The following is a 12,317-nucleotide window of genomic DNA, read 5'->3' as shown; positions in this document are numbered from 1 at the left end:
TGACAGGCAACGACGCATTTACTACACGTCGACTAGAATAGGTACAGTCACCACACATATCCAGGGGATATCGTGCAATTGCCCTCGACTGTTCATTGTTCTCGATTTCAAAGTTGGCGGTGGCTGCAAACGTCGAGACTACTACTACCCCGCGTTCGCACATACACGTGTACAGTACATACAGGTACCTATACGTTAGTACTGTATGTAGCCCACACAGTTAACACTCGAAAGTGTATAGTACACATACTACTTGTAGCTTCTGTCACCTTGGACCCGGGTTTCTCACGATCAGAGGCTTCTAGACCGCCTTTGCCAACGCCGGTCCAAGCCTCCTCAACGGTTGTTAGTCGGTACGAGTCTGGCAGATGCACCTGATGCGCGATACACGTATTCTGATAGGTCGTGGGAAGAAACTGTTCCGGGACCAGGGCAATTCCGCAGACTATCTAGGATTCTAGGTAGCTCTGTCACACCTCATTTCTGTTTCGGGACAACAGCGAAGCGCCCCGTTGATACGCCTTCCACTATGTTATTGAGACAATAATTATACGAGTTACTGACGCTAACCGCACTGCCCTCGGGATGCCTTTGGCTTGATATGTACCTATAAAACATACGGTACATATAGCACTCTGCCTACTATTTGCCTACCTACGTTGGCGGTGTTTGGCGTGCAACGCCGAGCAGATTGTCAAGACCCTGCGTTTTGTCGCCAAAATTAGGGCAAAGTTACACAAAGGTTACATTACATCAAGACAGAAGTTTTCATTGCCTCAACCCCGGGCGGCCCGCGGATCAAGCTCCGATTGAAGCTCGAGCATTTGCGGGGGCGGTCACCTGCGCAACCTATGGAAGTACAGATTGTCTACAAGAGGCAGAAATTAACGAGAAACATGCTGCGATATGATTGAAACCTTACGTTGCCTAGGTATATTTCGATGTATTGTACATTACCTTGAGTACAGTACCCCCAGAGGTTCAAGTGATTTCACTTGTCGCCGACTAGGTTGGGCGGGTTGTAGGTAACCGAAGGTATTGTATAGTACATACCGTAGCATCAGAGCATCACCTCCAAGCTCACGATATCGGATAGTAGAGTTCCAACAAAGCTACCCATCTTACTATACAGTACCAACTTGTCAGGTTTGGTAGGATGCTTTCTTGCGCCACAGCGGCCCGCGATGTTGGAACATTACGGACTAGGAATTGAATACTATATTGATTTGGTTTATTACCTGTTCCGTTAAGGCTAGAAGTGTAATTACATATGTGCTCAGATTTATAGTCTTGGCATTACCAATGTCGGGGATGCGTTGATTCGATGTTCTGTTGAACTTCGGTTGAACTGTGATCTCTGATCTGTATCGATAGTTATTAGGGTTACACTGCATCCCATTTCAAGCTAGGCCTGCTGCAGAACTCCAGGTTTTCGCTCGTTTACTTTTTCCCTTTTCGGCCGAGTTGATTTTTGAGGTTTGGACTTTGGAGATCTGCGGCGCAGTCCAGCGAGGGTCAAGCATGAAATTCCACAAAACCCAGCGCTTACCCCGGCTTATCTCTACACTTTGAAGGAAGGATGAAGACGTTAATACGAGGGTAAAGAGCCGCCCAAAACAAGCGCTTTAGGAGGTAACGTATGTGTATTGGCTTCTGCTCTCCCACGTCAACCTTGAGGCCTGGCGGGGCCGCCCGAGTTGTTGAGCCTGTCTCTTTGAACCGCTCCCGAGGCTTTAGGCAAGCGAGCCTGGAGCCGGCCCGTCGAGCATGGGCCAGTCTTTTCCATTGAGATGCAACTCGAAGCGGGTGGTGATTTCACTGGCTCGATTGGGTGCAGGTCGACCCCTTTTACATGCAGGGTCTGCTTGGCGCTTGGTGGTGTATCCTGTTAGGACACTGATGAGATGATAATCAGCTTACCATGAGGTTACCTTATGGCAGGACCAGGTCCGGCGCGCAGCGCCGAGGGTGAGTCCTTTGCCGGGCGAAGGCCGGAGCTCCGGCTCTCCGGCGGCCGGATCTGACGCTGTGCCTGCCCGTAATTTCGCAACGGAAAGTTTCTCGAAGTTCGCAGGCGAGGAGAGCTTGTTGGATTCGTGGCTACACTAATCAGGCCCAGTCTGTCGAAGAGGCGCTCTTCGGGGCCGATCCTCGATCCGGGACAACTGTGTGGTGTTGGTGCACTAGCGCACCCAGAGTGCTGGAAGGGATCTCCGCTAAGGGATCGACATTTCACCACACCATCAATCGGGGAGGCCGCCTTGGCGACCTCTGACCGTAAGAGGAAAAGCGTGATGTGCACGAACCACCAATGGGAACAGCGCCCTGATTCCCGTCGTTGATGACGGCGTTTGATGGTTCAATTGCAAGAAGGCGCCCGATTCTGCCTTGCCTGGCGGTTGCTTCGTACATACAGTAAGAGCCTTGCTCCGTGCTTAAGGCACAAGTACCCATGTGCCAGTACACGCGTATTTACCCCTTAAACTGGGGCTTTCCACTCGGTGTACGCATTTACAGTATATTACATACCATACGTAGTATACTTGTGTACAGTACCGGACGGATGTGTAGTACGATCTGCACAGGACCCAGAGCCTCAACCCAAATACATACATAGCAGGGGGGGTAAATTATGCGGGGGTCATGAAACTGTCCAAGTCCGACGACCCCACTGTTTCCTTCGGCTTTCGCAACCCTTTCCCAAAAGGGGTCACGTAAGATAAGGTAGCAATTTCATCAGAAACAGATACCCTGCAGGCTCACAGTTACACCTGAGCTACTCCGGACAGGAGGGCAAACACACGCTGTGTAAAATGCATCAAACTACACTACACTCAAGCATATGGGATTCGGTGATGATGCGATCGTGGTAGGTAATTCATGTTGATGTGGTGCACAGCAACTGTGAAGGATGGTCTAGGACTCGCTCAACTTCAATCAAGTCTAATGAGATGTGTGGCACAACTTGTGTCTGGAAAACGCTGGGCTCCGAACCCATTCAGCCCTATCCGTACAATAGAATAACAAGATAATAAGATTCACTTATGGAAGTCTCAACCGGTTAATATGTGATGTACTCCGTATGTACGGAGCTACCTCCGTACACAATCCACCTTTGAGAATATCAGAAAGCGGATCGATGCAATGGCTCTAGGCCACGGTTTCGTATACCTGGTCTTAATTACCACAAGACATTGCCGTTTCGAAGCCCAAGCTGTGAAAATCGGCAAGTCGGCGAATTCACCCGATCTTACTCTTCAAATGGGTCGCTGTGCCAGACGCCAGTCATGTTTGTCCTACGTGAACCACTATCAACCCGCCCGAATCTCACACGTGTCTGTGCCGGAATACGACACGACCCGGGCGGGAAATCTTCCATGGAAGCCAGCGAATGCTTCCATTGCGACCGTGGTTACGTAGGGCATTCTTGTCTGGCCTTCTCCCCCTTCCCCAGCAATTCGCCAGCCCGTTCCTGCATGAGTCGGTACCCATCTGACGTTTGACATCCATTGCGGGTGCCTGTCCCCCTTTTCCTCGCATATCAAGCATTCAAACCGGGGCCAATCACGCTCCAAAGACAGCAAAGCATGAAGACGGATGCGGCCCGCACAATCAAGGCCAATGGCTTCAAGAACATTGGGGCTATCGATTGCTCATACATACCAGCGAAGCAAGGTGTTTCAACTAGGTTATGGAAACGCCCAGTTTGACAGCTCAACCCCGTAGATGTATCCTCTCGAAGTACTCGTTGCATCAGCCTGCGAAGGCACCTAACCGATATCGTTGAGGGCCGTGACGAGAAGAACAGAACACTTTGAGACGTCGAGACTCGGCCTACAACGAGTAAGGTAGAACAAATGCCGGCGGGGGTGGCGGAGCATTCGCGACCTCCATGGTGTATTTTGTCCATACAGTAGAAGTCTAGAACTGATGAGTCCAATCGGAAGCTAAGCCAGCCCAGGCGTTAGTTAGACTCGATGATGGCAGCGGTTAGCCAACGGGCCGGAGAAAACCAGAGATTGAACACGATGGACACTCATAGGGCTGACCAGACACTTCCGTCTCATGTGCCCAACGAGCTAATTAGATTTGCTGCTTGGTTAAGGTTGCAGATTAAGTACTTCGTACATTGTTAATACGCATTGAAAACAATATGGTGTACGGAGTAAAGCGCTGTAAGCCCAGGGCCAACGTCCATGGATTGGTTGGACGGTGTGCCATGGAAACTTGCTGACCACCACCACCGCAATGCTGGTGCCCGTCACGGAACCCTTCGATTGGAAAACGGTCGTGGCTGGCTCGGCGCCGTAAAAGTGTTACTACTCCGTGATGTCAGTTTGCATCCGACAGTCAAGACCGGGGATCATGACTGTTGATGTAATACTAAAATTGCGCACAAAGTGCCTGCAGCGAATGCCGCTCCGCAATCGAATGCAGAACCGTGCTACGCAGCACCACATTAGATTCCGGGGATGGGTCTTGACACCATCCCACACCCAGTGAGTTGCGACCAAGCAGAGCAAATGCACACAACATCGGCTCTCGGCGCTTCGGGGAACTGCCCTCGCACAAATCGGCGATCACTTTTCAATGATGCCTTCCACGGATGCCTGCATAGCCGTTAATTCTGCGTCGGTGGGCCAGCGAGCGGAATTATGTTTGTTGATATCTGATCTTTTGGTGTCACATCTCATGGGGATCGTTCCTACCGCGGAAACACAGGACGATGTTCACTGGCGGATTTAACTACTGGAATCCTGCGGCAGCGTTTGATTGGGCGGGGCAGGCACGCAATAATTATAAAGACGCCAAACGCGCCAAATTTCTGGGAGAATGAAGTGTCATCACAAGTGTAGTGTAAATACATGTTCCATAGCCTCATGGAACACACAGATGATAGGCGACGTCGAAGTCGTGTAAAGAAGAGCGCGATGCAACGATAACCTAGCCCGCCTCGCCCGCCCAACCCATGAGTAAGGTTGCTCCGCCACCCTTTTGAGGCTGTCTGGTTCTTTTTTTGGATTTTAGGTTTTCCATCTCCACATCGTCTGTGCGTAGGGCACTTGCCAGGGACGATCAGTGCCCCACATGGCCGTAAAGAAGCCACTGAGCGAGGCGGGAACCATCTGCCAGCTCAGCCACGGCCAGTCTCCTTCTGGCATCTTTTTTGTCAGGAACTTTCACAACATATGTAAGGTACATACACACACTACCGGGCTCCATCGTAAAGGCAGCTAACGTAGGATATGTAAAGTCCATATGGATATGGATGCTTCGGTTGCCCTCCACACTAGCAGTCGTCGAGCTTAATCACCCATTGGGACAAGGGCAAGTGACAGGGTTCTATCTATCACACTGGAGTACTGTTCACCGCTCTTGCTTTCGTTGTTTCCGTCACGACAGCAAGCCTGGCATACCAATCTCCCGTAACCAACATCTACCTGAACTACGTAACGGAAGGAAGTCCGCTTCAATTGCTATGACATCCTTCCCCGCCCAATAACCAACCACATACGTACATACTACCTAGTATAACGGCACAAATGCAATATCAATCAGAGACACTCTGCCGTCTGGGTACGGTTGGCGCGCCCGAGACTTCAAGAACGATTGACAAGCAATGACATCTCCCGAATGTACAGGACACCCCTGGTTTGTTCGCTAGCGTGGTACAAGGAGTGGATAAGAGCAGGGTGTCAGGCCAATGCATTGATTTGAAGCCCTGGAAAAGGCCTGGCGATAGCTGGTTTGAAGCCCTGTCGATTGGAGCGATCTTTGCAACGTTGAGAATGTATAAGGAATAGTCAGGTCCAGGAGGTTGAAGAAAGAGGAAAAGTTGAAGCTAGGGTCGATGCCAGGGTGGGAAAACCGTAGGTTATGTAAGCGAGAAAATGGGTCAGTGAGCCAGATGCGCGCGTTTTGGTTGGTCGAACTCCTTGAGTTCCTGGGCTGTGGTTGGCTAGAAAAAGCGGGGCAAGTCTTACGCTAACAAACAAACAAGTATTGACCTGTAATTTAACTACCCGGGGAGCCCGCTTGCTAATGGCAGTGTGGTCAGGTCTGCCAAGGCCGATTGCGATCGTCGACACACTAGAACCTGAGTTCACTGTAGGTACCTATCTTGGCTTGGAGCCCACTGCTTGTCCATACAGCAATATTTGATGCCAGCTATGTACATACATACGTACCATAGTAAAGATTATACGTAGTCGACTGTATTCACTTTTAATTTCTTGGATTTGCTCTCCCTTCCGGGCGGTAGAGCTCCGTCGCTCCTTGGAGTCGATGAGTTTAATTGTCCGTTCCCCGGGAAGCCCCCCTCGCTAAAGTGAAAAAGCTTGGTCTGGGATGGCCCATGCTCTTCGTGCCAAAAAGATGCTCACCCGGCGGTCACGTTCTTACCGGCCCCGTCGAACCCCACCGATCTCCGTAGCGGGCAACGAAGATGGGTCAGAAAACTGGAGACAGGAAAAGACGTGGTTGACGAAGACGCCGTAAGAGAGCTCAATGCCCGTCTTCAGCCAGCAGCAGATGGCAAAGCTGATTGAGCGGCGGAACGCAAAGTTTGTCCAGGCGGTCGGCGAGTTTGTGGACAGACATACAAAGCTAGTTTATTAACCCTGCGTTATCTTACATCGCACATGCACAACGTCTTGCAAATTTGTTAAGGGAACTGGCAAACTGACTGGATGAGATACGGGAGATTATCGCTAGGTAAGGTAGGCTCCGGATATTAGTGTAGTCAAGGTCTAGTTTGCCCCATCGACTACGGACTAGTAAATTGCGCTATCGGGAGCAGTTCCTATATGATTATCAATTCCACGGGAGCCTCGCAGAATCTTCTTTCTTGAATTGCTTCTGCCGTTTTGTATCTTCTCAGTAGAATTGTATGCTAGTGCTGACGCCTCTCACATACTTTGCGCTCGGGCTTTTCGAGCCAATCGTTTTTCGTTACCCACTAATCCAGGGGAAACATGCCGGTATGCCTGCTGCATCAGACAGAAAATCCATGAAATCGTTTTCGTCACGAGTCATATCGACATGTCTGTGACCGTGTTAGCAAAGTGATGCAAGTTGCAAAGCGTTGTGGTGTGCTCAGAGAGACGTTCCAGGTAGCGCGGCTGCACACTTTGTTGGAGTAACAGTAGGGCGGATGATACGTAGTCCCAATGCAGCCGTCGATAAGGCTGTGCATATTATTTCGGGGAGCAGGGGCGCATCATCTCCTGGGCCTTTGATTGGCAAGAGAGGGAAATGTCAAGCCACCATGCCGAATGAGACGAAGTAAAGTCAGGAACTGTGGGCTTTTGAGGCTTAACTAATCACCACCCAGCAAGTCGGGAATGCGCAGCAAGCCGAGGTGGGCACTGCACAAATTGTGAAATAAAAATATCTTTTTCGGAATCTGGCATGCAACCAAGACACAGGATCATAGGACCTGCGGGACCGCCAGAGCCTCCACAATCACCAACGTTACGGATAGGGCAGTCAACGTCGGCCTGCTCTCCGACCGATTCTGATGGCGGTCCACTGTACTGTTTATGGCCATTTGCCTGTCCTTCTTGACCGAAGCCCACCATTGTGGGTGGAGTAGACTGGGCGCCTGGCGTTGGTCACCCAGGCCTTCGATGGGCGTTGCCATGCGGGGAGAGAGGAGAGGGAAGGGGGAGGAGGGGAAATGGGCGGGCTCTTGTCCCGCAAAACGGGCGCCACTGTGAGACATGTATGTATTGGCAACCCCGCTAACAACCCAGGTAACTTCCATATACGCTATCTTGCCGACCTAGTTCTGAGTCCTCAAGGAACTATACAGTCATGGCGGTTTGTAAGAGTCCAGAGACTACTATAAACGCGCAACCGAGGAGTCGGCATGTATGATACACTCACTGTTGCTTCAACTTGCTTGTCCACGAACCCGAAAACTCGGTGCTTCCTGGCCGCGGTCACACCTGCATGACCATTCCAAGTCAGGGGGGAAAAAGCAAGAAAGCCGCGCAAAATGGGTACCCAAGTAGTACGCTACGCACGCTAATCTCAGGGGTGAGAAACGATATCGCGCCTCTCTGGTTTAGAGCAACCACTTGGCAGCTCAGGGGTCAATGTGCGCGGTATGTATTGTATTGTATGTATGCCCGTACATACAGGAAATAAGGTACGTAAGTCACAGTTCAAGTAAACGCCCAAGCCCCTTGCGCCGACAGATGGCAATGGACAGTGCAACAAAGAGCCGCAGATGGCGGTGGTATTAGATACTGAGGTGGTTACATAGTTAATAGTGTAAAATACTTATGACACTCTGATGATCCTGCACAGCAAGGATCCGACGAGCAGAATGCCTAGCTTGGTGCCAATAATCCAAGGCCCAGAACGAAGGGCATCGGACCAGCGAAGGGTGTGGGGGAAAGTACCCGACCTGGGACGAGTTTGTTAATTGTGGTCACTCAGTCCAGAATTTTTCCTCTGATACCCTAATACCTAGGTAATCAACTACATGCTGTTGCATCGTCAAACTCATCGATCAATCTGTTTTGCAGTTTCTACTTACACTATGCTGCAGTCCTAGAACTTGGAAGCCCGGCAGCCAAAGACGGAACACCAACAAAATTCTCAGTCGCTCCCGCGGGAGAGAGCATCCAAGGAGAGACCCACATGCCAATGCAAGCACCAAGCCTTCGAGGTCTCCGCCCACTCGCTTACCCTTGTCTCAACCCCATCCACACACACCAACCACAAGTCACAGCACACCTTTGTCTTTTTTCCAAGAGGACGCCAATGTACCGTAAGTACCAAAGTACAAGGATGGATACCCACTCCACTCCCTTGTCCACTTTGAGCCCAAAGACGCAAAGACGCAGCCCCATGTCACCCAAGGGACAGGCCGGTATCCCTGTACCGCCCGCTCCTCCCCTGTCGACCCTGCCGACCCTCCTGCACCAGCCCATGCAATGTATCGCCCTGAGCCTCTCTCCCACAACCGGGAACCCTACACAGTACTGTGGACCACGAGATTGTCCTCCACCAGGTCCCGGCCTGCAAGATGCCAATCCGGGGGTTATATAGAAACCTCACCCCCCCGGGAGCATTTGTTGCTAGTCCTGCAGGCTTTCATACCATGTCTCAACACCACCAAGCCAATAAGTGACCAAACGTCTCAGTCCACATCCACTCCGCTGGGCCAGCTTCGACAAGGACCTGCATCAAAGAGCAGCCCGCAACCACACGAGGCGCAGCAGCAGCCGCCTTCCGCGTCCACGACCACCGAAACCAGGACAAAGCCAGAGACGCGGTATAAGTGGCCGAGTTACGGGTCCGAAGAGCGAGAAGCTCTGCTCCGTGAAGCCATCGGTCGCCATATCCACTTGACAAAAAGGTCTAGTTAGAGACCTCGCGACCCACAAGGCTCCCACCGACCCGGCCGAATCTGCCACAACAAATCACAAATATCCAAAGGGAAACGCCCGGGTATCAAGCAATCGTGTATTGTACATACAATAGCTCGACCCCAACGAACAAGCGACTGATTTTACACCCCTTGGCATGCCCGTGTGCAAAGGTCAGTTGACAGCGGCTCCCATGGGCTGCCTAATCGCGTCCCGCCGTGACTGACACGTCCCATTTATTCAGTCCGAGGTTGAGTTCTCGCATACACAGTCGTCGACTTAAAAAGCCTTCTGGCCATTGCACATGGCTGGCTCCGGCCCCCAGGGCCCCAAAGACTACATCATGAGCTACCCGGAACCGCCCCGGTATTCGTCGGCGCCAATCGACTTGGGATTGTCGCCTGAGCCCTACAGCGCATATCCGCGATCATCACACGAATACCCGACAACCATGGGGTACGAAAACGGACCCGTGTATGCTGAGGCGTCCTACATGTACAACAGCAACGGGAGGGCGTCACCGGGAATGTATCCCGACGACGGCGATGTGCGCGGGCCGTCGTCCGACTTGAGCATCGCCAGCACCTCATCGTCCAACATGGGCTCGCCACTTTCGAGCCACGACCACATGGCACCGATCCATGACTGGACCGCGGCATCCCACGGACTGGGTGTAAACCCAGGCATCGTCGATCAGGGCGACCTCTACTCCAACGGGGAATACTCGACCTTCGCGCCCAGCGCGATCGAGGGCTTCAACAACTACGATTTCCCTACCAGCAAAGCCCCCGGATTTGTCGGTGAGTTGTCACGTATCCCTAGGTCTTCTCCTCTTTCTCCTAGCCCGCGCGGCCACCGACACGCCTCGCGTGGCTCCATTTCTTCGTCTTCTTGCGACTCTGGATCTACCGTTGTACCCCAAAAATCCTCAAGCCCCGTGCTAGCCGTCGACACTCGGTTGGCGCGGGCCTCGGTGTCTGCGTCGCCGGCATCGACCCCGGTTTCTTCTGCCCCGACCTCGGGCCTTGTCTTCACGACACCTGCGACGTCTGCCTGCTCTTTTTCTTCTCCTCCGCTGCCAGCGTGGAGCAGCCCGCCTCTAGGCGGCAGCCCCGCGCCCCGGCCCAGCACACCCAGCCCTCGACTGGGTCATTCTTCTTTCTTTTGTCAGTCTAGCGGCCATTTTGTTCCTCCTCTCGAGACGTCTTGTTGGTTTCCTCTGTCTGAGCGCGAATTCTCGTTGCACGGTCAGGTTACTGACATGGACCTCGCGCCTCCAGATCCTACTTTAATACACCCAGACGTGAGATCGATTGGGATGCCCACTTACGAGCGGTCGTATCCGGCACCGCCCACAACGTATCCCGCTTCACCAGCACTATCTGCCTCGCCACAACTCCGGAACGGCAGCGCCTCTCCCTTCATACAGAATCCTAATTATCAGGGGGGCTACTCACCATTCCAGCCTCCCGTCGAGGCGCAACGGCGAGGGAGCCTCGGGTCCTATTACTCTGCAGAGCCGCCGTATAGCGGTGACGAGTCGAGGGAGAAACAGCGCTGCCCGCACCCGGAATGCGGCAAATCCTTCAAGGACCTCAAGGCTCATATGCTGACGCACCAAACCGAGAGACCCGAGAAGTGCCCGATTGCGACGTGCGACTACCACGTCAAGGGCTTTGCCAGGAAGTGAGTTTGAACGGCCCCCCGTTCCTGCGCCATGCAACAAGAAATCTAGCAAGGTCTAACATGGTAACGCCATCTAGGTATGACAAGAACCGGCACACCCTCACGCATTATAAAGGCACTATGGTGTGCGGCTTTTGTCCGGGCTCGGGCTCTGCCGCGGAAAAGTCATTCAACCGGGCCGATGTGTTCAAGCGGCACTTGACAGCGGTACACGGAGTCGAACAGACCCCGCCAAACAGCCGGAAGAAGACGGCCGGTGTGAGCAGCAACAGCAACAAGAAGTTGACTGGCTACGCCCCGGACGCCACGGGCAAGTGCTCGACATGCTCGCAGACATTCAGCAACGCCCAAGACTTCTACGAACATCTGGACGACTGCGTGCTGCGTATCGTCCAGCAGGAGGACCCGGCTGAGGCGATCAACGCAAAGCGACTGGCTGAGGTGGAGAACGACCGGGAGGTGCATGAAACCCTCGAAAAGAACAATCTGCCGACTACCACCATGACCACCACCGCCACAGACGGGGATGAGGAGGATGAAAACATGGAGGACGACGAGTTTGACGACGAGTCCAAGGCTCGCGGCGTCAAGGCGTCGTTGACATCGCCAATCAGGAGGACAAAGGGCAGCAACAACCCGCCCAACGGGGTACAAAAGTCGCGGGGTATGACACACTCGCGTGGTGGTGTCCCCCTTCAGACAAAGAGTCGGAGCCGCAAGAACCGGCGCGATTACCCGTCGTCGTGGGGCTTCGACAAGGGTCAGATGACCATGAAGAAGCGGGTGCTGGCCGTGTTCGATGGCCCGCGCCGGCTGGCCAAGGACGACATGATGCTGTCAACGGAGCAAGAGGTGCGCATCAAGCTGCAGGACGGCAAGTCGTACGTGACCGACTTTGACTTGCAGACCATCAAGCGCGCAGAGGGCTTTCTGAACGCGACCGAGGAGGAGAAAGGCCCCTGGGTCTCGGATGACCCGACCGACGAGCAGATCAAGCAGATGCTCGAATTCACCGCTGCCGATGTGCCGGTTGCGGCCGCGCAATAGACGTCACGGTCGCCTGCGCTCAAATGTCGATATTTGAAAGATACCCCATATATACCCTTCCACACCTTGTACTTAATGCCCTCCTCTCCTCCGCCCTCCAGTGGTACATTGGACCCAGGGCTGGAGTGTTGCCATCACTCGATGCACAGAATCTCAGCTACATACCGAAATTACAAAAGGCACATTCCGTTTTGGCATGGCGAA

At 52.9% G+C, this 12,317-nt stretch overlaps 3 protein-coding genes across 3 annotated transcripts; 1 reads left to right on the top strand and 2 right to left on the bottom strand.

Moving 5' to 3' along the window:
* Window positions 1-3,480: 3,480 nt before the first annotated feature.
* Window positions 3,481-4,176, bottom strand: N656DRAFT_555971 (uncharacterized protein). The gene is made up of 2 exons (XM_064810066.1): window positions 4,129-4,176; window positions 3,481-3,947 (listed from the first exon to the last, which is right to left on the bottom strand). Exon 2 carries the CDS (start codon window positions 3,908-3,910, stop codon window positions 3,542-3,544), a length of 369 nt encoding a protein of 122 aa, XP_064672473.1. The 5' UTR covers window positions 3,911-3,947; window positions 4,129-4,176; the 3' UTR covers window positions 3,481-3,541.
* On the bottom strand, window positions 4,012-4,855 carry N656DRAFT_555956 (uncharacterized protein). The gene is made up of 3 exons (XM_064810065.1): window positions 4,710-4,855; window positions 4,398-4,610; window positions 4,012-4,319 (listed from the first exon to the last, which is right to left on the bottom strand). Exons 2-3 carry the CDS (start codon window positions 4,534-4,536, stop codon window positions 4,114-4,116), a joined length of 345 nt encoding a protein of 114 aa, XP_064672472.1. The 5' UTR covers window positions 4,537-4,610; window positions 4,710-4,855; the 3' UTR covers window positions 4,012-4,113.
* Window positions 4,856-9,684: 4,829 nt separating this feature from the next.
* Window positions 9,685-12,113, top strand: N656DRAFT_796510 (uncharacterized protein; the record flags this gene model as incomplete). Its single annotated transcript, XM_064817536.1, has 2 exons — window positions 9,685-11,066; window positions 11,144-12,113. The coding sequence occupies 2 exons, from the start codon at window positions 9,685-9,687 to the stop codon at window positions 12,111-12,113; spliced, it is 2,352 nt and encodes a 783-aa protein (XP_064672471.1).
* Window positions 12,114-12,317: the final 204 nt, after the last annotated feature.

The sequence above is a fragment of the Canariomyces notabilis genome (genome assembly GCF_033297395.1).
Source record: "Canariomyces notabilis strain CBS 508.74 unplaced genomic scaffold N656scaffold_5, whole genome shotgun sequence".
NCBI lineage: Eukaryota > Fungi > Ascomycota > Sordariomycetes > Sordariales > Chaetomiaceae > Canariomyces > Canariomyces notabilis.
This window is presented reverse-complemented; position numbering and strand designations above follow the sequence as displayed.

Coding starts and splice junctions, on each gene's coding strand:
- N656DRAFT_555971 (XM_064810066.1), bottom strand. CDS start 3,910: ATGGACAAAATACACCATGGAGGTCGCGAATGCTCCGCCACCCCCGCC.
- N656DRAFT_555956 (XM_064810065.1), bottom strand. CDS start 4,536: ATGTTGTGTGCATTTGCTCTGCTTGGTCGCAACTCACTGGGTGTGGGA. Junction 4,320..4,397: donor GCATTCGCTGCAGGCACTTT/GTGCGCAATTTT, acceptor ATCACGGAGTAG/TAACACTTTTACGGCGCCGA.